The following is a 27,319-nucleotide window of genomic DNA, read 5'->3' as shown; positions in this document are numbered from 1 at the left end:
GCAGGAATCTTATAGATGTCATTCGACTAGTACCATCAATAAGGACTTAAAATAGTAAACATTTTGTTTAAATCATTGGGCAATTCAATTCATATTTATAAATTTATCCAATGCAAACTAAAATATTTTTATTAAAATTAGTGATGCAAAATATTGCACAGAATTACACCAGGCAGCATATATTGTAGATGACAGGATACTGAGGTATAAAGCTACTGTTTTATGGATAAATAGAAGTATTTGACGTCTACTCGGGTTACAAAGGTTGGTGCATATTCGTACCCGTTGATGATATAACAAACTAATTAGTGAGCTTACTCTGATCAGGGGGTCTTGAGCAGCGTAAGACCACATTTCTGGGGTGCAAGGCTGGGGATAGGGGAATTCGAGGGCATCTCCTGATATACAGTTCATGAGTGGCTAAGAAAGGCTTCATGCACGTTGCTGGGTGTGCCTCTGCATGCTGCTGGCTGAGAGAACAGAGCCTTAAGTAGCTTGCTGTTCACTAGCATATCAGTGTAGGAGAAGAGCCTGGGCAGGACAGTTAAAGGGGTCACAGTGGTTCTACAGTCCAGACTGCAGCCTGGGGGGTGTCACACATACCAGGAAAGATAATATGTTTAATTACTCTGTCATCCTGCCTCAAGCTGTTGCTTTCACAAAATGATAAATTACAGATAATTTCAAGCATGAATTTTATACTTAAGAGTTTTACACTTCTCTTCTAAACATTAAGGCTACCTATTCCTATATATTTTAAAAATATGAACATTACTGTCATGGAATCATAAAACCCATGCTAATAGCTATGGAGTTTAGCTACTATATTTGGACATACAAAAACAGCTCTCTCCTATAAGAATCTTCCTCACTGCTGCACATACTAAACTTACTGACCTGCGTTTTATTTGCTCTACCTGCAAGTACCAGGAACGCACTCAACCCAATAAGACAGAGGAATTACTGGTGGCATGGGTGCCAACAGGCCCCATGTGATGACACATAATACCGTCCCTCCATCCCCCCCACCCCACACACACTCTAGAGAAAGAGATGCAATGACCTCTCTCTGGGAGAAATGAGAGTAAGGAGGAGAACCAGCTAAGAAAAAATATCCTTGAAGAAGGGGGCAGAATATCATTTCCCTCTCCATCCTATTTACCAGCAATGTTAATCTCTCAAACAACATGTCAGGAACTATGAACATGTGGATATTATTCAGCCCTGCCCTCTCAAGGCAGTCATCAAAGATGTCAATCGCAAGCAGTGACATCAGACCCAGTCCACTGAACTCCCCTTCTTTTGAAGCCTGAACTTTCAGGTCAGCTGCTGGAGCAACTGAAAACACACCTCCGCAAACAGAGAAGGAAGAATTATCTGATGTGCTAAGCAATCAAAAATTTGCAAGTAAATTAAAAAACTAGGCTCTCATTATTGCATATCTCAATCCTTAGATGTGAGAGATGACTCAGCAGTAAGTTCGACCCTCTATTCGACATTGATGAGTCCTCATCTGGAGTACTGTGTCCTGTTTTGGGCCCCACACTACAAGGAGGATGTGGAAAAATTGGAAAACGTCCAGCAGAGGGCAACAAAAATGATTAGGAGACTGGAACACATGACTTATGAGGAGACACTGAGGGAACTGGGATTGTTTAGTCTGCGGAAAGAAGAACGAGGTGGGATTTGATAGCTGCTTTCAACTACCTGAAAGGGGGTTCCAAGGAGGATGGGTCTAGACTGTTCTCAGTGGTAGCACATGACAGAACAAGGAGTAATGGTCTCAAGTTGCAGTGGGGGAGGTTTAGGTTGGATATTAGGAAAAACTATGTCACTAGGAGGGTGGTGAAGCACTGGAATGGGTTACCTAGGGAGGTGGTGGAATCTCCATCCTTAGAGGTTTTAAGGCCTGGCTTAATAAAGCCCTGGCTGGGATGATTTAGTTGGGGATTGGTCCTGCTTTGAGCAGGGGGTTGGACTAGATGACCTCCTGAGGTCCCTTCCAACACTGATAGTCTATGATTAAGTTCACTGCTTGCTATCGATCGCTCTGAAGACTCCCACACGCTGGCTGGGCAGATCACCACCAGCATACACATTTACTTCCTTTCTGTGACAGTAACAAAGATTCTACTGTGATATATAGGCAGGGCTTGTAGCACCACCTATTATTAAGGTTGCCCTGCACTTCCCATTACAATATACTGTTTTCAGTTGCTTATAACTTTGCCAAACTGAACATTCGGATTGAAATTTTCCATATTGGTGTCTGTCTCCATATTTTTTTTTTAAATCCATACAATTTTAGCCAAAAATGCTTCAACTGTTTCCAAGAATGAGATTTAGTGGAAAATATCTTGTTTTGTCCATGTAAAAAAAAAAAAAATCATGAGACATTTTCTTTGAAATGGTCTAGTGACCCCGTGCTTTGCAGTAGGGCCTTGACATTTGGCAGGGAGTGGCCTCTATATTAGGGAAGTGCGCTTTGTCATTCCTGTGAAAATCCACCCAAATTTGGCTAAGTTTAAGCTTTTGAAAAAGAAATCACAACTCACACATGCTCAGTAGACTTCGATGTTTAACAGCAAAAATCCCTGATTCCTTCCTCACTTATCATGCTCAAGCTTCCCACAGCTTCTAGTGCTGACCAGACTGTGCATGTACCATCCCCACAGAGTGACTGAGCATGCTCCAGCCCCAGACTAAGGAGGCAAAGCCAGACTTTCCTGTAATTGCTGCTCGGGGCTGGGGCTGGGGCTAGGCGCTGTAACTGAGATCAGGGAGCCCCTCTCGCAAGTTTCCAATTATACCCTTCATCTCCGCTGGCACTTAGGCAGAGTGGAAGCAGCAGCTGTTGGATTTGAATGCAGAACCGAAAAATGCCAGACTGGGGAAGGAGGGGAGTAGACTGGAACAAGGAGTCTGGTAAGATTGGGACAGGAGAGACTGGAAGTTGGAGGGAACAGAAGGGAAGGCTGGGACTGGCAGGGCAAGGAGACTGGGAACCAGTGAGAAAACTAGGAGCTAACTGGCTGTGTGTGTGTGTGTGGTGGTGGAGAGGCACTGAGATCGGATGAGAAGCCAGGAGCAGAGCACTGGGCTTGGCCAGGAAAGGAGACAGACTGGGTGTGGGGATGGAGAGAGAATGGAAGATGGGGAGGGAGGCGTGTATTGGAACTCAAACAGGAAACCCTGAAGGCTGGGCAAGAAGACTGGGACTAGAATGAGAAGTGGGAGGGGAAACTGGAATTACACAGGCAGGGACAAGAAGCCAGGGCAGGAGAAGAGACAGAACTGAGACAGGGACAGGTTGGAGAGGACAGGGAAGAAAGGGCTATGCCCACTAAAGCACACTCTTCTCTGAAGTCTGGAATGGAATCCAAGCTTCCTGAATCTATCATTCCTCTATTCTCAACTAATATCTGTGAAAAGCACTGGCATAGTGTGTGTATCATGGCCTTTTAGTTCTGGTCCCTATAGATGATGAAAACCTTATTCCTTTATCTTAACTGGCAGAGGTCTGTGCGATGGATCTAGAGGTTCCAACCTCGTTAATCAACTCAGAGGATGACACCACATTAGGGCTGTCAAGCGATTAAAAAAAATTGCAATTAATTGCGATTAATTATGCCGTTAATAATAGAATACCATTTATTTAAACATTTTTGGATGTTTTCTACATTTTCAAAATATACTGATTTCAATTACTACACAATAGAAAATGTACAGTGCTCACTTTATATTTTTTATTACAAATATTTGCACTGTAAAATACAAAAATAGTATTTTTCAATTCACCTAACAGAAGTTCCGTAGTGCGATCTCTTTATCATGAAAGTTGAAATTACAAATGTAAAATTATGTACAAAAATAACTGCATTAAAAAAATATAAAACTTTAGAGCCTACAAGCCCATTCAGTCCTACTTTGTGCTCAGACAAACAAGTTTGTCTACATTTGCAAGAGATGCTGCTGTCCGCTTCTTGTTTACAATGTCACCTGAAAGTGAGAACAGGCGTGCGCATGGCACTGTTGTAGTTGGCATCGCAAGATATTTATGTGCCAGATGCGCTAAAGATTCATATGTCCCTTCATGCTTTAACCATGCGTCCTCTTTTGTTTATCATTTTTACAGTGCAAATATTTGCAATCAAAAATAATATAAAGTGAGCACTGTACACCTTCTATTCTGGTGACATAAATTAAATTTATCATCACATGACTAATTTTACATACAGCTCACAACTACACTCATTTTTTCAGTTTATACTACATACTGAGTATACATATATTACATATGCAATAACCATTCTGTGTGTTTGAATAATACTAACACAATTGATACACACACACACACACATATATATATATATATATATATATATATATTTTAAACATACACTTCCATGTATTCGAGCTTATGTAGATCCATCCAAGGATCTCTTTTACAAACACTGAAAAACGTAGCCACAAAATCCATGAGGGTGGCAACGAGGCATAATATTGGTTTTACAGATGCAGAAACTCAGCTGGAGAGTTTAAGTGACTTATCCTTGGCCACACAGAAATCCATGGCCAGGACTCCTTACACAGAACATTTTTCCTCCTTTGATATACAAATTAAAATATTTGTATTTCAAACAATGTACTCATTTTGCGTATACTACATTTGCAAAGAATGGGCTCACTGGATGGACCACAAATAATTAGAAGGGAAAGGATTAATCAGTCACTGGATTTTTATGTAGTCATACTTCATATCCAGAAACAAGCTACAAGCATTTGCCATTACCAAAGAGGCTATTTCAGCCTCAGCACTTACTTTTTAAAGCCATTTGTGTATTAAAGAGAAGAATGAATTTACTATGCTCCCATTCAGGTCACATAACCACCACCCTGTACCGGAAACCTACTGACTGCTATACTTACCTACATGCCTCCAGCTTCCATCCAGGACACACCACATGATCCATTGTCTACAGCCAAGCTCTAAAATACAACCACATTTGCTCCAATCCCTCAGACAGAGACAAACACCTACAAGATCTCTATCAAGCATTCTTAAAACTACAATACCCACCTGCTGAAGTGAAAAAAACAGATTGACAGAGCCAGAAGAGTACCCAGAAGTCACCTACTACAGGACAGGCCCAACAAAGGAAATAACAGAACACCACTAGCTGTCACCTTCAGCTCCCAACTAAAACCTCTCCAGCGCATCATCAAAGAGTTACAACCTATCCTGAAAAATGATCCCTCACTCTCACAGATCTTGGGAGACAGACCAGTCCTTGCTTACAGACAGCCCCCCAACCTGAAGCCAATACTCACCAGCAACCACACACCACACAACAAAAACACTAACCCAGGAACCTATCCTTGCAACAAAGCCCGATGCCAACTCTGTCCATATATTTATTCAAGTGACACCATCATAGGACCTAATCACATTAGCCACACCATCAGGGGCTCATTCACCTGCACATCTACGAATTTGATATATGCCATCATGTGCCAGCAATGCCCCTCTGCCATGTACATTGGCCAAAACGGACAGTCTCTATGCAAAAGAATAAATGGACACAAATCTGACATCAGGAATCATAATATTCAAAAACCGGTAGGAGAACACTTCAACCTCTCTGGCCACTCAGTAAAAGCTTTAAGGGTGGCAATTTTGCAACAGAAAAGCTTCAAAAACAGACTCCAGCGAGAAACTGCTGAGCTTGAATTAATATGCAAACTAGATACCATTAACTTGGGTTTGAATAGAGACTGGGAGTGGCTGGGTCATTACACATATTGAATCTATTTCCTTAAGTATCCTCACACCTTGTCCACTGTCTAAATGGGCCATCTTGATTATCACTACAAAAGTTTTTTTCTCCTGCTGATAATAGCTCATCTTAACTAATTAGCCTCTCAGTTTGTATGGTAACTTCCAACTTATCTGTACGTATTGTATGGTAACTTCCAACCTACATATAAAGAAAAGGAGGACTTGTGGCACCTTAGAGACTAACCAATTTATTTGAGCATGAGCTTTCGTGAGCTACAGCTCACTTCATCGGATGCATACTGTGGAAATCGCAGAAGACATTATATACACAGACACCATGAAACAATACCTCCTCCCACCCCACTCTCCTGCTGGTAATAGCTTATCTAAATGTGCTGGAAATGGCCCAACTTGATGATCACTTTAGATAAGCTATTACCAGCAGGAGAGTGGGGTGGGAGGAGGTATTGTTTCATGGTGTCTGTGTATATAATGTCTTCTGCGATTTCCACAGTATGCATCCGATGAAGTGAGCTGTAGCTCACGAAAGCTCATGCTCAAATAAATTGGTTAGTCTCTAAGGTGCCACAAGTCCTCCTTTTCTTTTTGTGAATACAGACTAACACAGCTGTTACTCTGAAACCTACATATATGTTCCATTCTATGGATCCGATGAAGTGGGCTGTAGCCCACGAAAGCTTATGCTCTAATAAATTTGTTAGTCTCTAAGGTGCCACAAGTACTCCTGTACTTTGAAGATAATAGCTAGATATTTAACTGATCCACCTCTTCAGAAACTTCTTCTACAGAAAGTCTCAAAATTTCAAACTGTAAAACATCAAAGCACACTATGGATGTTTTAGTGAGCGACAGCAGTGTCCACAGTGCTCAGAAAGCTAGTACACTGGAGATTTACATCCTGGCTTACTGAGCACCGAGTCTCCATGTAGGAAATACCAAAAATCTGAATTTCACTGAAGTCAACAGGACTATTCACATGAATAGGGTTTTGCAGGATCAACCCTTACTATTAACCAGTCTTTCAGCAGGTAAAATGTTGCCCTATAAATATAAGTTCAAGAGTATAGAGAACTCACTAAAAGAGCTTAACATTAAAACACATGGGATGACGTTTCTTCATTAGTAGCAGAGAGTCAGTTTACAAGACAATATAGATAGAATATTATGACTAGCTTTTTGGTTTGCCAAAGCATTGGTTTTTATTTTATACCCACAGAATCACAGAATATCAGGGTTGGAAGGGACCTCAGGAGGTCATCTAGTCCAACCCCCTGCTCAAAGCAGGACCAATCCCCAATTTTTGCCCCAGATCCCAAATGGCCCCCTCAAGGATTGAACTCACAACCCTGGGTTTAGCAGGCCAATGCTCAAACCACTGAGCTATCCCTCCTCCCACATTTGTCTGTACAGCTATGCAATTGGGTTTTAACAAATAAAGTTAAAATTAATATTTTGATTATAAGGCAGAGAAAAAAACAGTGCTAAGTACTAAAAAAGATCTTCACGTTTTAATAAATGAGGCACTAAGGCTCTTCTGAAGACAAAAATATTAAACTTTTATAGAAACAGCAATACTGTTACCCTAACTTGGCAAAGCGTATATTTTATAAACATGAACTGTTCAGAAGATAACTACATCAAAACAGATTTTTATAGCTAAAAAGAAATGGTACCTTTAATGTTCTAGTTGGAGCCCAGCCAGTGCCATCAATTGAATGTTCTCTCAATAAACTGGAACAGACAAGGAGGCATACATTATACAATACAATCTGAAACTGAGAAGCAGTTAAGCTTACTTAAAACTTTACTGACTGCAATCTCTTCAGAAAAAATCAGAACACTAAACTTTTATATCCCTCAGAAAATTAGGAAATATTGGTTACTCTTGGGATGCAGAAATTATACCTTTTTTGTATCATATGAAGTATTTTGAGTTGTTAAAAATCCATATAAAAACAACAAAAGGGGGAACTCCCCCAAACTAACTGTTCTAAAATGAAACTGAAAGAACTCCTGATCTTCACAGCATAATCCAAAATAAGGAACTTTAAAAAAATCCAGGGGTTTACAGAACTGAAAACAAAAATATGATCAAGCATGTATAGATATAACAAATGAGATAACAAGCCTAACAATGTCCCCTCTTAACCGCTGTACACACAGACACAAACACAAGCAGTTTCTAGTATGTCCCTCTCACCCGTAGCCTGGGTGAATAGGCCTTGCAGAGCACCCTGAGAATCACCAAAATTTAGGCTATTTCATAAGAACATAACAGCGGCCGTATTGGGTCAGACCAAAGGTCCATCTAGCCCAGTATCCTGTCTTGCAACAATGGCCAGTGCCATGCGCCCCAGAGGGAATGAACAAAACAGGTAATCACCACATGATCACCTGTCGCCCATTCCCAGCTTCTGGCAAGGTAGGGGAAGGAGAGATATTTTGCAGCATCCCTTATGTTGCAAGAGCTTCATTTTCAGTGCCACTGTCGATCAGGAATAGGAAAAAAACTGACTTTTTTTTAAGTTTGTCTAAAATTTGCAAAATACTAATATGTAATAGCCATAATTTTGAAATATGAATTTGTGTCAAACCCAGGTGGAAAAATCCAGGTAAAAGTCCAATGAATCACACAATCCCTTGTTGGCCGCTGCTCGTCTTTTATGCCAAGAAATCTCCATCTTCAGGGCCTCAGCTGATCAACAGTAGCACCATGGTTGGAAGAAAGAAGCGATGTTGCAAGAGGAGAGGACCCAAGCCATTTTAAGGCATTACGAGTCAAACCCAACACCTTAACTCCACCTGGAAGTAAAGAGGCCTCAGGGTACATCCCAGAGCATAGATGTCACATATTCAGACTGAGAAACATTGGTTAATGGAGGAATAAAAGAGGGAAATGAGAAAGATAGCTCCAAAGGAATTCCTGTGCTAAAACCCACACAATGTACCTAATCCATGCGGATTTACGTGGAAACAGCTGTATGAATTACATATGGCTGGATTCTGCTACACCTACATATAATGTATAGAAGAGATTAATCTGTGTAAACTGTACATTTTTGTTTAGTACTGAAGTCCATTATTTAAATACTTCGCCTAGTTTTAAGATGAATAATTAGAAAAAACACTTGAACAGAGCTTTTTAGATTTAATTTTTAGCCTTTCATTGAAAACACCTGGACCCCTCTTAATTGCACCAAACTATTTGGCAATTATGTGATGTACTCAAATAGAATTTAGGATAAGAGTAAACGTGCTTTCATTTGTGAACAGAACAAATTTTCACTCAGGGCAAGTCTATATTATAGTGGCACAACAATAGAAGGGGTTATGCTGCCAACGTAGTTAATCTACCTCTCCGAGATGCCTTTTTCAGTTGACCTAGTTGAATCTACACTAGGTTAGGTCAACCTAACTATGTTGCACAAGGCACAAAATTTTTCAGTCCTGGGCAATGTAGCTAGGTCTATCTAATTTTTAGACCAGGCCTCAGATCTACAGAAATAAAAGGCTAGTGCCCCATGCCTACTTGGCAATAAAATGTGCTGCCAATTTACTACCATCTTGCTATAGATACCTTTTTCCTTTTCATTGCATAGGGTTTTACTGAACTGGTGTTTTATTTTGCCATCTTTTAGCTACCTCTAGTGTCATCCATAACTAAACCACAACAAAATCTTAAAAACAAACACCCCTACTCCAAGAAACCCCCAAAATTAGAGTTGATAGACTGCATATATGATTAAGTAATCAGAGCTTTCCTATATAGTAATACCAATGAAATAAATATGTGCTTAGCCAGTATGCTAAGTATAAATATATTAAGAAATTAACCTGTAATAAAATGCCCTATGTTTTCCCTAAAATTAATTAGTAATGACACCAGGCAACATGAATCCTTCCTAGCTGTGCTACTCAACTAATTATCTTCATCCTTCTGTTGCCTTAGTGCTAGTCTCATCGCTATGCCCTGATAATGAGAAAATTTTCAACTATCACTATATGATTCAAGATTTATTTCAATAGCACAATGAACTACAGTAAAACCCAAGAGTTACAAACACCTTGGGAATGGAGGTTCGTAACTCTGAAATGTTCGAAACTCTGAGCAAAACGTTACGGTTGTTCTTTCAAAAGTTTACAACTGAACATTGACTTAATACAGCTTTGAAACTTTACTTTGAAGAAAAATGCTGCTTTCCCTTTTTTCTTAATAGTAGTTTACATTTAACACAGTACTGTACTGTATTTGCTTTATTTTTTCTGTCTCTGCTGCTGCCTGATTGCATACTTCTGGTTCCAAATGAGGTCTGTGGTTGACTGGACAGTTTGTAACTCTGAGGTTCTTCTATAGTACCGCCATGCCTAGGTAGCTGAAATTTGTGATTTCCACCAAAAGGAAGCATTTTGGTGGAAATCACAAATTCTGCAGGAAAAATAGAATTCTGCAGGGACCATTAATTCTGCCCAATTCTGCATTACACAGTGGTGCAGAATTCCCCCAGAAGTATATTCTTATAGAAGGAAAGTAAAACATGAATGATCTGAAAAAGAATTTTTATGTGTACGTAAAGGATAGTGGTATATTTAGCTTGATTTTAGTACTGCTGCCCTCATAAAACTTTGCTAAATTAACACAACAGAATTCAATGGTAGGCCAGAGCTTGGATGTGGCACCAAGTATCCTGTTTCACAGGTGCTTGGCTGGCTGGTTCTTGCTCACATGCTCAAGGTCTAACAGATCACCATATGTGGGGTCAGGAAGGAATTTCCCCCCCGGTCTGACTGGCAGAGACCTTGGGTTTTTTTTTCACCTTGCTCTGCACTGTGTGGGTGCAGGTCACTTGACAGGATTATCTTCCCAAATCTCATTTAATCATTTGTCTGCGGGACCTCAGGCACTGTTGCATCTCAGTTCCTCCTATTCTCTGGCTGTGGCACTTAAAAAGTCTAGCCGCTGTTGGGCTGTCAAACTTTGGTCCAATTTCAGTTGTTGGATTTAGTGTAAGTATCAGTGCTAGGTGGTGTATGCACAAGAGGTAAGACAAGGTTGATCTGATGACCTCTTCTTTCTTAAAACTATGATAATCTCTAAGCCTGTTCAGATAGTTTACAGCAATTTAAAAATCAGGATTAAATAAATTTACATATAAAAAGCAAAAAAGCACTTAACACTATAAACCAGGGGTGGGCAAACTTTTTGGCCTGAGGGCCACATCGGGGTTGCAAAACTGTATGGAGGGCCAGGTAGGGAAGGCTGTGCCTCCCCAAACAGCCTGGATCCTGCCCCCTATCTGCCCCGTCCCATTTCCTGCCCCCGTCAGAACCTCTGACCCATCCAAACCCCCCCACCCCCGTTCCTTGTCCCCTGACCGACCCCTCCCGGGACCCCCCCATCCCTAACCGCCCCCCCGGGACCCCACCCCCTATCCAACCCCCCCCCCCCGCTCCCTGACTGCCCCGACCCCTATCCACACCTCTGCCTCCTGACAGGCCCCGCAGGACTCTCACGCCTATCCAACCTCCACAGTCCCCTGACCGCCTCCCCCCGCCCCCCCGCAACCTCTGCCCCCTGCTCCCTGTCCCCTGACTGACCCCTGGGATCAGCTGCCCCTTATCCAATTTCTGCACACACACACCCTGCTCCCTGCCCCCTTACCATGCTGCTCAAAGCAACAGGAACTCGCAGCCATGCTGCCCAGTAGGAGCAGCTGACCAGAGCACTGGCGGGGCAGAGAGCTGATGCTGCGGGGGGGGGGGGGGGGGGGGCGCTAGTGTCCCCGGCCAGGAGCTCAGGGGCCAGGCAGGATGGTCCCATGGGCTGGATGTGCTTTAACAAAGGGCTGCAAGGATCACTAGTCCCATTTTAGAGATGGAGAAATGGAGGTTCTGGGAGAGGAAGAGACTTGCCCAAGGTCACACAGCAGGTAAGTGGCACAGCCAAGAAAAGGACACAGCTTCTCAAGAATCACTGCCTTTCAAGAAAGCTTTCATGAGATTGTAGTTGGGTCTAGATGAAAATGGGCTCTGAGTTATTAAACAATTTTCAGAAAGTAATTTCACACAAATTATTAGAATGACTGAAAACTGGCAAATTTTTGCTGTTCTTTTTCAAATTTCAAACTAGATTGGTTCACTGATCACATATAAAGCCCCACATCAGTCCTGGCCCAAGTTCACACCTCTGACTGCACACACTGATATCTGGCTGATCTTACACAGCTCTCCTTTCCAGCATGCAGAGTGGCAACTTTGATCTTGGCTCCATTTGGTCTCCCTGATGCAGTGTCAGAGCATGGAGCATGAAGCAAATACTTATGAAAACTTTTAAGTTCCCTGCTTTGCCTGAATCTAGGCAGGCAGAGAACTTCCAACCAGGCTTCCCAAACTGCCACTCCTCCTACACCTCCAGAACTGACTGCATCTTTATCACATTTAACTGGGGTGCTTGGAGTTTATACTCCCTCCAAAGATTGGGGGGGGGGGAAGAGGATCTCTAAAAAATTAACCCAACTTCTAGTGGCAAGGTGAAAAGCAGCAGAAAGCAGGTGCCATGCTCTGAGCAGCTATTTGGGCTGCTCCAAGGACATTTCACCCCACAAAAGCTACTCTAAGGCCCCTGGCCTGGAAGGGACACTTTAGGCCACTCTGGGCCCCAAAAAGAGGATGACAGAACTGGGGAAGGACTGGGGGAGAGTTTAAGAGCTCAAGTAGAAGGATGAGGAAAGTAGAAATGAAGGGACAGAGACGGTGAGGAGAGAAGGGGAGAGTGACCAAAAAAAACCAAAAAAACCCAAAGGACAAGCATAAAGCATAGAGAAGAAGAGAGAATGGAGAAATAGGGGAAGGTCTGAAACAAGATGTGGGGAAGAAAAATAAAAATCAGAGAGGCCTATAGAGGATAGGATAAAGAATACATTGGGGGAGGGGGCAGGGTTGGCAATTGCTCCAGATTATTTCTTTGGGGAAAAAAGTCATTATCCCAATGGTACCCCCTATCCTGCCACAGTCCTAAGAGTGGTGAGATGATTTGTTCTCACATCCCCGGTCCACACCTGGCACCAGTGTAAGTATTGTGGTCAGGTAAATGGGGCAGCATGAGGGGAAAGGACAGGGAAGTACAAGAGAAAGGGGCAGTGGGGAAAGAACTGAGTAAGAAAGAGTAGGAGTGAATGAGTACATCTCCTGTTGGAAAGGCCCACTGAGTTGATTCCCCTTTGCTATATAAAAAGGTTTGGGTAACGGAGTGGGAGGGGGAGATCTGCTCGCAGGGTGTGCTCTCTGAAGTCTTTGTGACTATGGAACTTTCTCTGGATTCCCATTTTGCCCGTCCTTCCCCAATAAACTAATCGAGTGACCTTCCAGACATGCTGCAAAAGACATCCATTTGACAGGGGTTTTGGATATGGTGGAGGGTAGTCTTCCCAGAATGGTAAAGAGAAGAAAGGAGACTGGGGGTTTTTTTGTAAGTAATCGGCTGGCTAAAATCCTACTTGAACTGATTATTTTAATACTGTTGGGATTTTATTGTAGTTTTAATTACATTAGCCACCTAGAACCTTCTATAGGTGTCTATTTGATATTATTTATCTATATAAATAAATAAAATAAATATCCAAAAGCCTTTTTTGTGATGCTCTGAGATCAAGTTGCATATCTGTTCTTGTTCAAACCCTTAAGTGTGCTATATTACACATGAGAAAGCTTTTTCAGTAAAAATGATTTGGAAAAGTTTTTGCAAATCTATTTAAGCCTCTACATCAGTAATGTGTACACATACTACAATACACATATGGAGTTTTAAACAATTGAAAAAATAGCTCCTCCATTTACCATATCTGCAAAGACTTAACATTCAGGATTGTGTTTTTCCTTAGTTGACGGCAAAAGAAGCACTTAAAGGGAGTAGTGGAGGGATTTGCTGCTTTTTACCGACTGGTGAGGTCATCAACTCTTTCAGGAAAACCAAATTCCTGAACTAAATAAAAGCGCAGATACAGTAGCTTACAATACACAAGTGTCAGAAACTAGTTCCAATAAGTTACTCGAAGCTCTGAGGAACAGACTAAACCATGATCTATATACAATTTTTGTACCAATGTAACTATTTTGGTTAGGAGCGATTGTTTTTAAGAAAAAACGCTAAATCTGTACAACCTCTAGTATGGCTGAGGTTATTCATGTAATTTCAGGTTGCAGGGAATGCTGACTGAAAGAAAGACTGGGTTGCTCTGGAATAAGTGGATTACAAGCAGGCAGGTCTTTCGCAAAGAGTGCAGGGGGAGGAAGATAAGAAAATACTCCAATTTCCTTTGTCTAAATTTGGGTCTGGTTCAAGAATATAAAGCCAGACCATCCATAATCACAGAAGAGTTGAAACTCCCATGACCACATCTTAATATCTAGAATTTTTAAATTTAAAATGGCATATTCTATTTTCTATATCACACTTATCTGTTTTCCTTGAATACAAAAAAGGAGCCTTACTCATTTCACAGGAGTACATTTTAAAATTTAGCTACATTTAAATTCCTGTTGGGACACTGTCAAGTACGATTTCCAACAAAGGTTCTTAAATCAAAGCCATCAATCCTACTCTATGGCTTCTCCCGAGTACTCACTAACTTTCAGAATTATCTACAGATGTGACCCAATTCTGGCAACACTGAATGTTAGGGGGCTTATTCCTTCACCCACTCACTTCCCTGGTCCTTCTCGCATGAATAGAGAGCAACAATACCCGAAGTCCAAAGGTGCAAACAATTCGATGTTTATTGGGGTGAACTTCCAGCAAGCATGATTCCAGTTTCCTTCCTTAGTATCCTCCTTCCCAGCTCTGACACCACAGAGCCTTACACCTGTGTCCCTGTTCCCATTCCTGCCCTTAGCAAAACAGGATTCCAGTTTCCCCACTCCCATTCCCTGTTCCCGTCTCCCCCTTTAGCAAAACATGATTCCAATTTCCTTACCCCCATTCCCTGTTCCCATCTCCCACCCACGGCCACCCCCTCCCACCCACGCCCACCCACTTCCTCATTGACTACAGATTATATAGTAAAACTTGAGTTCTGCTTAGCTATACCTTAACCAATCATTTTCCTGAAATTTAACTAACCAAACCTAACATATTGTAACATGATTATGTAACCAATTATATCCCACCACCTTAATTAGTTTACACCCAGCAAAATTAATTATACAGCAGACAGGAACAATCACAGAACCAGACAGAGATTATACAGACAAACAATAGCAAAGTGGGAACTATAATGACAAAACAATACAGAAGTGAGGATTTCACATCCCAGTATTGATAAGTGAGTTCGTGCCAGACAGGATGCTGTTTCCTTTTACATTTTCTAGGCACTTCCCTTTCTCTGGAGGTGATAGGCATTATCAGGACAGGATTGTATTCCTAACAGCCCAATAGCACCTTCTTTCAATGTGACTAGTTTGGAATGTGAGGATGCGACCTGTCGCTTCCTAGCTTATGGCTGCCTCTGCTGCTTAGCCAAAGGCCTTAGCTTAAGCACAGGGCCTCAGACTGTCACAGTAAGAAAAGGCCCTTACACCGGCAGACAGTGATTTTGATTCTCTTTTGTACCTCTATAACTAGCCAAGTGATAAGAATACACCAAAATTCTTAGAGTATAGGCCTTTACAGACAGGCCTGAATATCTATATCCTAACACTGAAGTGCATATATGTTATATCCTTTCCAGACCAACGTTGGCACACGGAGGCAAACTAGTCTCTTCCATTCCGCTGTCATTTGCCACTGCATCCATCTGCTCTATGGTATGAAGACTGACTGTTCTGCCCTCCCTGCTAAAGATTCCTCTTAAGATTTCTTTTGGGTGCCCTCGTTTCCCGACACTAGTTGGTTTCCACTTGACAGCTTCATGTGGGAGTCTGTGTGATGGCATCTGGAGTGCATGCCCCCAAAATTTCTAGTACTTTCTTCTGAGGGTGGAAACAAGCCACTGATTGGTGATTTCTTAGATCTCTTCATTGGTAATGAAGTCTTTCCAACCAATGCCCAGAATCTTTTACAGGAACTTATTTTCAAAAGCATCTTCTTTTCAAAAAAAGAAAAGGAGGACTTGTGGCACCTTAGAGACTAACCAATTTATTTGAGCATGAGCTTTCGTGAGCTACAGCTCACTTCATCGGATGCATCCGATGAAGTGAGCTGTAGCTCACAAAAGCTCATGCTCAAATAAATTGGTTAGTCTCTAAGGTGCCACAAGTCCTCCTTTTCTTTTTGCGAATACAGACTAACACGGCTGTTACTCTGAAATCTTCTTTTCAGTATAACATCTCCAATTCTCGTACGTTAGCACAGATTACATTTGAATGAAAAATTTTCCATTTTGTTCTGGTGCTACATCTTTAATTTCCATATACTGCTAAGTTTAGTAAATGCTATGGACGCCTTTTCTACCATTGACGTCACTTCCTTCTTGAGGTCTCCGTTGGCCAATATGGTGGTGCCCAGGTAGATGAATTGTTCCTTGATATTTTTGCATTCTAATGTGATGTTACTAAACTGTCTGGGTTTTAAGGATGTTTGTTTTACCATTACTTATTCTAAGCCCTGCATGGTCTGAGGTTTTTGACGGGCTGTCTTTGTAACTATTTGGAGATGTCACTCAGTAGTGCAAGATCATCAGCAAAGTCTAGGTCTTCTAGGCATTTGCCATTTCCCCATGCTATACCACTGTTTGTGTTGCTAACACACTTCCACAGTATCCAGACCATGAGAATGCCAAACAACAATAAAATAAAGTTAAAATACAGCCCTGTTACATGCCAGTGTTCAGACTGAACCACTCTGTTGTCTGGTTGTTCACCCTTTCAGGGTTAACAAAGTGTGCACAGCTTTCTTTATATATAGTATCTAAAAAGAATTTGCAAAAAAACTCTTATAAAATGAGAATTACATCCTACATGAGTAAACAAATATAATTGAGAGATCAGTCCCAGAAAAGATTCGCTTCATGTAAAAGAACACCTTCTTTGTCAACAACAGTTTAGAGTTTCTGTAAAAATCTAGATATTTTCCTTTCAGCATTGGAAGGAATGTTTCTCAGGCTAAGATCAGAGTCAATTTCAAAGGAAAAAAAGAACCACTTTCAACAATGTTGACCACTTGATTCCACAAAAAGAAAAAGCGAACGCAAAACACAGTAAAATCTTGGGGTGTTGTCTATCTCCAGGCTCAGACATTCTGATACATTATATCAATTAATAATAAAGGTCAACAAAGTAAGTGGATGAGATCAAATAGAAAAAGCAGAAACGTACAGCAGAGGTTCAAGAAAAAGGTATACTGGAGCATGAAACAAACCACAAATTGTGTATTCCCGAGGGTTCCTGAAATATGCCAGAAGCTTGCATCAATGGAGGCAACATCACAATGAAGAAGCCTATTTAATATTTGAGTAAAACATAATAACCCTTAAAATATTTCTGAAGTTTTCCTAACCAAATCTTTATGAAATTTGCTAAGGTGAGTTTTACACGTTTTTTGGTTCTTACTATGGAATGGTTTCCTATAAGATGCATACTGGAAAACAATCCCAACTGTACCTACAAAGTGATGGGGTCTAAATTAGCTGTTACAACTCAAGAAAGATCTTGGAGTCATTGTGGATAGTTAAGAACATAAGAATGGCCATTACTGGGTCAGACCAAAGGTCCATCCAGCCCAGTATCCTGTCTTCCGACAGTGGCCAATGCCAGGTGCCTCAGAGAAAATGAACAGAGCAGGTAATGATCAAGTGATCCATCCCGTCACCCATTCCGAACTTCTGGCAAACAGAGGCTAAGGATGCCATTCCTGCCCATCCTGGCTAATAGCCATTGATGGACCTATCCTCCATGAATTTATCTAGTTCTTTTTTGAACCCTGTTATAGTCTTGGCATTCACAACATCCTCTGGCAAGGAGTTCCACAGGTTGACTGTGCATTGTGTGAAAAAATACTTCCTTTTGTTTGTTTTAAACCTGCTGCCTATTAATTTCATTTGGTGACCCCCTATTTCTTGTGTTATGAGAAGGAGTAAATAACACTTCCTTATTTACTTTCTCTACACCAAGTTCTCTGAAAACATCCGCTTAATGTGCAGCAGCAGTCAAAAAATCTATCAGAATATTAGGAATCATTAGGCAAGGGATAGATAAGGAGACAGAAAATATCATAATGTCATTATATAAATCCATGGTACGCCCATAGCTTGAATACAGCATGCAGTTATGGTCACCCCATCTCAAAAAAGATATATTAGAAATGGAAAAGGTACTACAGACAAGGGCAACAAATATGATTAACAGTATTGAATAGCTTCCAGAAAGAAGTCCCATAAAAAAAACTGGGACTGTTCAACTTGGAAAAGAGATGACTAAGTGGAATATGATAGAGGTCTATAAAATCATGAATGGCGTGGAGAAAGTGAATAAGGAAGTGTGATTTCACATAACAGACGTCCTAGGGGTCACCAATGAAATTAATAGGCAGCAGGTTTAAAGCAAACAAAAGGGAGTATTTCTTGTCAATGTATTGTCAACCTATAGAACTTGTTGCCAGGGGATGTTGTGAAGGCCAAAAGCATAACTGGGTTAAAAAAAACAATTAGATAAATTCATGGAGGGTAGATCCATCAATGGCCATTTGCCAAGATGGTCGGGGATGCAACCCCATGCTCTGGGTGTCCCTAAGTCTCTTAATGCCAGATACGGGGCCTGGATAACAGGGGATGGATCATTTGATAATTGCCCTAATCTGCTCATTCCATTTGAAGCACTGGCATCGGCCACTGATGGAAGACAGGATACTGGGCTAGGTGGACCATTGATCTGACCCAGTATGGCCATTCTTATGATGATCACATACCATAATATAAACATATATTTATTTAGGAAGTAGAAATTAAAGTTTGGAAAAAATGCTAGTTAAGTATTTTAAGTAGCAAAATAAGCCAGGAATAATTTTGTACCTAAAAGCCAATTTTATTTCCTGAAAATCCACTGCAGGCACAAAATAGGTCTTCAAAAATTGAGAATCAGGTCCCTAAAAAGCAGTAGTTATTGTAGTCTTTTGTTTCCAAATCTAGTACCAAACTCTCTGATATTGAATTTCTCTAACATAACTGTCTCCCATAGAAAATATAGTATTCTCCTATGTGGATTAGCTGAAATTTAATCAAAATTAAAAATACTTCTGAAAACTTCATAAGTCTTTAGAACATTTTAAAGATTTCTGGCTTTTAAAGTAAAATCTTTCACAATCAGACTAATTCAGGGATTTCAGCACAGACTCTAAAAGAAAGGGCTTACCCTGCCTTCTACTTGTGTATTGCATAAAGCAGCCTAATTACAACATTCCAGTGTTAAACTGGTTTTAATGTTGACAGACAACTAATTAAAACTAAAAATACTGAAAAAACACCTCCAAAGGTACATAATATAAAAACTATTTAATCTCTGAATACTTAATCTAAAACAACCCCTCTGTTGCTTGAATGAAAAATTCATCTAGGTCATCAAGTGCAAAGGTTTGGGTACCTGGTAGATTTCTGAAGAAACTGTGTGGATTTGAACACTTAAGTTTAAGAATAGCAATCCTGTATCTTTACATTACGGTTGTCTGTGTACACACATTCGGTTGTTGCACAGACTGACTTGATTTAACTGTTTGAAGGGAAACAGGTTAAAAATGCCCAGGGAATAACTGTTACATTTCTCCACATTTTAGATAGCTAACCTCAACATTCCTTTTTCTGTAACTATTCCACATGATAAAGATGTGATTCTACATGTTAGTGCCAACACTGAAGTCCTACTCTTTCTGTTCTTTACTGTGCTGATGATAGCCCCACTCATCTGTATGCAGATCCAGTGGAGGGGCAGAGGTCCTAGGGGAGGGCTGCATGTTGGTTGGCAAAGCTCTGCATTTCCAAAGCCAGTTTATATAAGCAAACGTGTTATTGTAAGTAAAATGTATGTGCACTATTGCTAAGACATGTGGCACCACCACACACTTTATTCCTCCCATGGAGTACTCTGACAGGCGTAGAACCAGCATGGTAAGAAGCACACACAAAAATGCTTTAGCACTTTGTACTTTGATTATAATTAACTCCTTAGAAATACAGAAAATAGAACATGCTTTCGAAACAATAGTTTGCACGTGCCTTGCAGCTTACTAAACTATATGCCTGGCTGCCATATTGAAGGTATGACAAGCTTTCCTATTAAAGCATCATATCTTTATGCACCATATTGGGTAGAAGACTATTACAAACTTTAAATTTAAAGGAGCACAGCTGTATGAAAAACAAGGTTTTTCTTAATTATTTCCTTATCTACCATATTATATATTATATTATAATTATTATATTATATTATAAGCCCTACCTTGGATTTTAAAACAGGTTTATTAATTTTGTTTATTTTCACTGTTTATGCTGTATTTCTTTTTTTCATTTCTATTAGCTTGACAAACTTGTCACACATTTGATTTTTGCTTACAATCACTTTCTAATCAATTTCACTATTAGGTTCTCATGCTGTAATATTTAGGTAAAGAAATGTTTATTTTTAAAAAATTAGTTTATCTTTGTTTTTTAAATCACAAACATTTTACTAGTCGTGTTTTTGAAAAAGTTAATTTTAAAACCTATACTTTGGGCTAAATTTGATCTCACTATCGTAAGAGGATAATATATGGTTATTTTTCTTACACTTTATCATCATATCAGTTTTATATTACATATTGAAATTTAATAAATTTGCCATTCGTACAAGTAGTTTGTTATTGTCAAAATCCAAGATTTTTGTCTAACGTAACTAACATCCTACCAATTTTTTCCCCCTGGAAAATTTAAACAGTCTCCTAGGGTTTAAAATATTTTAGGCTTTAAACTAAATAAGGGTTTAAAGTGTGGGATAATTTAAAACCACCTGGATCCTATAATTCAAAACATTAGGGAAGACATCGATGGAATATTCCAAGACGACGACTTTGGGGAAGAATAGGAGCTATTAAAGTTAATCTGCCTCAAATTAACGATCACAAAGATAGAGGCTATATATTTTTCTACTATGGAAAAATGACCTTTGGTTTTAACTGGAAATGGCGAAAGTGTAAGATCAAATGCAAATAGTTACATCATATGCTAAATTAGAACATGGGTTCTTAAGATTCTAGACACAAGAAAATTCTAAACCTCCTTTAATTTGATGCAGGCTCAATCTATGTCTCTCTAGTAGCAACGCTGTAGGTAGAAAAGGAGAAATTTAGCATGCTTGGCCAGTTCACAGTTTATTTGTTCTTTTCTGCAAGAGATCTCAATAGCCAGCATGCAATGACACAGAATCCTTTAAATCCTACAATTGGGTGTGGGTGTGGGAATAAAGGGGATCTCAGCGTTGTATCTGGCCTATGGGGAGCTGAAGGCAGGATCCAGCCATAAGAGCCTGCCTTCATAATTCTCCGCAGAAACCCCAGCTTGGAAGCAAGATGACCCTCAGCTGCATAGGGAGCCCCTGTCTGACAGGAAAGAGGGCAATACAAGTATTGCCTCGGGAGTAGCATCCTCTCATAAATTAAGCCACAAAGCTCCCTAATTTGGGGCCTTACCGTAAGTTAGGCTATTCAGTTACCCAATCTGCTGCCAGTAAAATAGGGCTTCAAAATGCACCATATAAGAAATCAAATAGGTAGGGTCCACGGAAAGGTAGCCTCTCCATATTAGGAAGCAAACCGTTCAGGTCCGGGAAGGGGTAATCCTCACCATATTAGGAAACAAAAGGATAATTCAGAAGGTAAGGGATAGGGCAAGTACCAAGAGAAGAGTAGGGATAAGAGATGCTGTAATCATAACCCGGGGCTCACTTCACTGGTCACGAGATGGAGGGAAACGAGTGGTCTGGATGCTGTAACTGAATAAATCGCCTCTTACCACTCCACCCGGCTTCATTCATCATTCGGCCTTGCAACAACATTGGGTAGTTAGGTAAATGGTTGCAAAGCCAGGTCTTAGTCAAAAGCACACAGAACTAGGAATTTAAAACTCTCTTCTACAAGAAGCAAATCTCTTTTACAGGAAATCAATGGAATTTATGTTGCAGGGCAGAAAATCTTCTGCAGATTGGGAGAAATTTTAAAGGAAGCTATGTTCTGACTAATTAGAGGGCATTGCTATATTTTGGAAGGATGGATTCAAAAGGATATTGGATGCCACAGAATACCTATTTGATTTGGATGCATTTATGATCTTTTTTTCTTCTGAAACAGAAACGGTTTGGATTCATCTGGGTTTACAACTGATATCTGTTTGGTATTACAATGGTCTAAAATATTTTCAGGAAGTTTCCTTTACTTCTAAGGATCAAATTTAAGTATGAGACATTATCTGTCTACTGGTGCTGAAGTGAGAATTATGTACAAGGGTCATGATCTCTACAAAAACTTTGAAGTGACAATAAAAGAAGGCTGTTAATTACCTTAAACAGATTTCACCCGTCTCGGTGATGTTCGGATGCCAGATTCTAGTCAAACATTTTACCTTTGGAGGCTGCCAAAATACAAAACAAACAGATTACAATGCTGTCCTTTCAAATAAGTTAAATCACCAACAAACCATTATGAATTGTACAGTTCCTGGAAGCTAAAATTTAAATTTGGGTGACCTCAGTCCAAGTACTAATGTTAATCTGGCAGTTACCTTATGGAGCAGAACAGGATATAAAATACAGTGACACTGCTGCTTTCCCATTCAGTGTTATATTCAGGTTTTTGGCTTTGTAAACAAGTGGAGGAAGAGCAAAGATTCTTTCCAGTATGATTTCACCTTCTCAATAATTTTCTGGGTAAGGAAAGGTTTCAGAGTAGCAGCCGTGTTAGTCTGTATTCGCAAAAAGAAAAGGAGGACTTGTGGCACCTTAGAGACTAACCAATTTATTTGAGCATAAGCTTTCGTGAGCTACAGCTCACTTCATCGAAGTCCTCCTTTTCTTTCTGGGTAAGGAAAGTATTTCCTGTTTTTAAATGTCCACAGAAGTACCGAGGATAACTGTTCCATTTTACTATTTCTTGGGTTTTTAAATCTTGATACAGTGACATCACTAAACTCAATTCAGCATGTAGCTCCAACGGATACTATAGCTCATTTTTAATACATGTTGATAAATGCACATTTTAAAAAAAATCAGATTCCAAAACAGAGCCTCATTGTTCTAGTTTAAGTCAGTCAAAGGAAAATCAAACAATTCTAACAGATTAGCAACAGCAAGTTATTCCATCCAAATTCTCCATATTACAATATTCGCTTTTTAAATCAAGCGATTGATTTCTTCCAGCTGGTATACTGCGTTTCAAGCATTAGCCATTATGTTTCATAAATGTCAAATAAATCATGTATTGTAACAATTGTAACTTTTTTTTTTAAACAATTTCTCCATAGTTTATATAAAGCCCTCAGCCAAGAGATAAAATGGTTCTGATAACATCTCTCCACAGAAATAATCTCATATATTGTCTCATATATTGGTCTGTCCGTTAATCCAAAGTCTTCGTGGTCTTCAAAAATTTAAGGACACATTCTAAACTCTCAGTCCAGCTGCCTGTGAATAAGGTGAAGGGAACAGTGGTGGGAATTCACTGCCTGCACTGTGCCTGTTCTGTGGTTAGAGGATTGTGGAAAGTCCTCGTTTTAATGCGGAAAAGGGCACCTAGGGCTCTCAAGATGGAAAGCTAGCTCTCCTTCCCTTCTGCTCTCAGTGAAGAGAGTGTGGAAAATGCTAGAGGGACACCAAACGAAGCCCTGAGTCTGAAGCAGATATTTTTGGCACAGAGGAAAATACTGAAGCCTGTTAGTTCTATGGCATGCAAGGCTCCTTAAAATGGTGCTCTATACCCAAAGCTTGGTCCTGGAGAAAATCTAAAGGGCTGGAATGATTGGATCCTATCCGAGAGGAGTTCAGTCTCAGTGCCAAGCCTTCAGACAGCCCTTCAGTCATGATCCTACACACTATGTCACCTTGAATGGTCACAACACACAAAATCACCTACTTAGCAATGGCAAACCAAGAGAACCAAGCCATTTTTTTAAAATAGAACAAGAAAATCGAAGAATTCTTTGATCTTCTTTCACTTCAAATTAGCTTCATTATATCAGGGATCTCTGATGATGATTCTCAGCTGAAAGCACTAAGAATGTGAAATGCTTATTTGTATTACAGTAGCATCTCGAGTCCCCAATCAGGAGTCGCCAACGTGCTAGGCTTTCTGTCTAAAACTGATCCATGCAGAATCAAGACTAAAATCATGAATTACAAAAAATTTTGAGGCTGGTAAAGGGCAAATTGTTTAAATACAATACATGCCCAGCCAAACTCCACACATACATACAAGAAGTGTGCTGCATTTAGCAACAAAAAATATATTTTCAAAACGAGTTCTAGCTAAAATTTCCACTGTGTTTTATTTTCTGGGACATGAACTTAAACACTGCTATAGTAAGCAACTAGGTACCTAGGAGAGAACAAATAAAGCAGGTGAGAGGGAATGAGAAATGTCACTGTTCATATGTCACCACTGCTCCATTTCAATGAATTAAACATCAAAATTGAACCTTCTGACTTAAGTGCTCCAGTTTGACAATCTTGGAAAGCAGACACTTTCATTCTCCCCCAGGAACACGTTGGCTTACTATAGAAATGCTTAAGCAATACACTAAACAAAATAAGAAGGCAGAGGGAATGGGAGGAATTCGCAGGGAGACTTTCACATGTGATTGGTGTAACTTCTAGTCTGTACTCCTGAGTAGGCTATTCCAGACTACTGCAAACAGAAACAGCCTACAGAACAGATCTTTTCACCTTCAAAGGAACATTCCTATGAAATTTTAGCCACAAAAGTATAAAATTGGTGACATCATTAGATATGGGAGATTCTTACCTACAACATAGCAAAACAGCGAGTTGTCTGAAATTCCATTATATGCAGCAAATGCAAATGACAACACAAAGAGCTCTGTGAAAGCAGAAGTTTGGTCCAACAAAAGATATTACTTCATCCACCTTGTCTCAACTGAGAAAAATGACAAATACTCACCACCATGTTATAGGCATCAGGAACTTCAATTTCAAACTGAAATTTTCCTCCTTGGTAATAACCCTCATCTATTAAAGAAACACAACATAAAAAATTAAAGGAAAAGAAAAACAAATGTTATATGAGCACAAAGACGACACAGCATAGTTATTACTTAGATGATAATCACAACATAATTGAAATATTCCATTATACTTGCACCATATCTTTTTAAAATGTGTCATTTTACTAAAATTACATTTTAAAATCTCTTAACAGTCCTGCTCTTCATGATTTCAGGGGTTCCTGTCAGGCTTACATCTCTAACCTTGCTTGCTTTCATGCTTTCTTCCACACCGTCACCTCTGCACAGAACAACCTTCCCCGAGCTGATGCAGATGGATTTGAAGGAGATCGTACTGGCCTTCTCCAAGACCCACTTTATGAGCACTTGGCAATAACAACTATACTGATATAGTTAAAGCAGTACAATCTCCTTGGTGTGGACTTGGTTATACTGGTATACAGATGCTTACAGAGGTACAGCTTATACCCATATAGGAAGGGAATAACCTTTACCATCTAAAGGACCTGTAAAGTAGTATAACTGTGTCCACACTAGAGGTTGTAGTAGTATAACTATTTTGGTTTAACAAACAAACAAAATCTCACTTCTAACTAAAATCATGAGACTGGTACAAAAAGACCAGGCCTAAGTAGTTCAGTCCTGAAAATACTCCAAAGTGGTCAATGATTAGACTGAAAATTCAGATGCTACTGATGGACAAAATTCCTTGACAGTTTTTAATCAAAGTGGTTTCTGAGAAACTATGGTATTTCCTTATACTCAAAATATCTTCAATGGAAAAAAAGTTTGGCCTTTGCAACATGATTGTGAGAAAACCAAAGGATATTGTTTTTTATGTTTAATATTTTTCCACAGTCGAGCCTAAAAATGAGGTTGTGGCGTCCCAACTTTCTGTAGTATTATTATTCTACACCACCCTCTTGCTTTCTCCCATTGTCCCCATAACTGGCTTAGATAAATATTCCTTACAAAGCAGATAAAATGTTACATGTCTTGGTACTTTATAAATTAACCTAAAGATTTCTGTCAACAAGCATGCAGACAAGGGGGATCCAGTGGAAACAGTGTACTTAGATTTTCAGAAAGCCTTTGACACGGTCCCTCACCAAAGGCTCTTAAGCAAAGTAAGCTGTCATGGGGTAAGAGGGAAGGTCCTCTCCTGGATTGGTAACTGGTTAAAACATAGGAAACAAAGGGTAGGAATAAATGGTCAGTTTTCAGAATGGAGAGAGGTGAATAGTGGTGTCCCCCAGGGACCAGTACTATTCAACATATTCATAAATGATCTGGGAAAAGGGGTAAACAGTGAGGTGGCAAAATTTGCAGGTACAAAACTATTCAAGATAGTTAAGTCCAAAGCAGACTGCGAAAAGCTACAAAGGGATCTCACAAAACTGGGTGACTGGGCAACAAAATGGCAGATGAAATTCAATGTCGATAAATGCAAAGTAAGCACATTGGAAAACATAACCCCAACTATACATACAAAATGATGGGGTCTAAATTAGCTGTTACCACTCAAGAAAGAGATCTTGGCGTCATTGTGGATAGTTCTCTGAAAACATCCACTCAGTGTGCAGCGGCAGTCAAAAAAGCGAACAGAATGTTGGCAATCATTAAGAAAGGGATAGATAATAAGACACAAAATATCATATTGCCTCTTTACAAATCCATTGTATGCCCACATCTTGACTATTGCATACAGATGTGGTCACCCCATCTCTAAAAAGATATATTGGAATTGGAAAAGGTTCAGAAAAGGGCAACAAAAATGATTAGGGGTATGGAACAGCTTCCATATGAGGATAGATAGATAAGATTGGGACTTTTCATCTTGGAAAAGAGACGACTAAGGGGGGGATATGATAGAGGTCTATAAAATCATCACTGGTGTGGAAAAAGTAAATAAGGAAGCGTTATTTACTCCTCCTCATAACACAAGAACTAGGGGGTCACCAAATGAAATTAATAGGCAGCAGGTTTAAAACAAATAAAAGGAAGTATTTCTTCACATAACGGACAGTCAATCTGTGAAACTCCTTGCCAGAGGATGTTGTGAAGGCTAAGACTATAATCGGGCTAAATAAATAACTAGATAAATTCGTGGAGGATAGCTCCATCAATCGCTATTAGCCAGGATGGGCAAGGATGATGTCCCTAGCCTCTGTTTGCCAGGAGCTGGGAATGGGAGACAGGCAATGGATCACTTGATGATTACCTGTTCTGTTCATTCCCTCTGGGGTACCTGGTATTGTCCACTGTTGTAAGACCGTATACTGGGCTAGATGGATCTTTGGTCTGACCCAGTATGGCTGTTCTTATGTTCTTGTTC

General features: G+C 40.0%; 1 protein-coding gene across 4 annotated transcripts in view; it reads right to left on the bottom strand.

Moving 5' to 3' along the window:
- UBE2F (ubiquitin conjugating enzyme E2 F (putative)) overlaps positions 1 to 27,319 on the bottom strand; it is a 127,845-nt gene that overhangs the window by 53,558 nt on the left and 46,968 nt on the right. For all 4 annotated transcript variants that reach the window (XM_043524947.1, XM_037912005.1, XM_043524946.1 and 1 more), the window contains 3 exons: positions 24,921 to 24,988; positions 22,310 to 22,380; positions 7,474 to 7,531 (listed from right to left, as the gene is read on the bottom strand). In XM_043524947.1, coding sequence (XP_043380882.1) covers positions 7,474 to 7,531; positions 22,310 to 22,380; positions 24,921 to 24,988 — 197 coding nt within the window. The remainder of the gene's footprint in view (positions 1 to 7,473; positions 7,532 to 22,309; positions 22,381 to 24,920; positions 24,989 to 27,319) is intronic.

The sequence above is a fragment of the Chelonia mydas genome, chromosome 11 (assembly GCF_015237465.2).
Source record: "Chelonia mydas isolate rCheMyd1 chromosome 11, rCheMyd1.pri.v2, whole genome shotgun sequence".
In the NCBI taxonomy this organism is placed as follows: domain Eukaryota; kingdom Metazoa; phylum Chordata; order Testudines; family Cheloniidae; genus Chelonia; species Chelonia mydas.
Note: the sequence above shows the minus strand (reverse complement) of the source record. Positions and strands in the feature narration are given on the sequence as shown.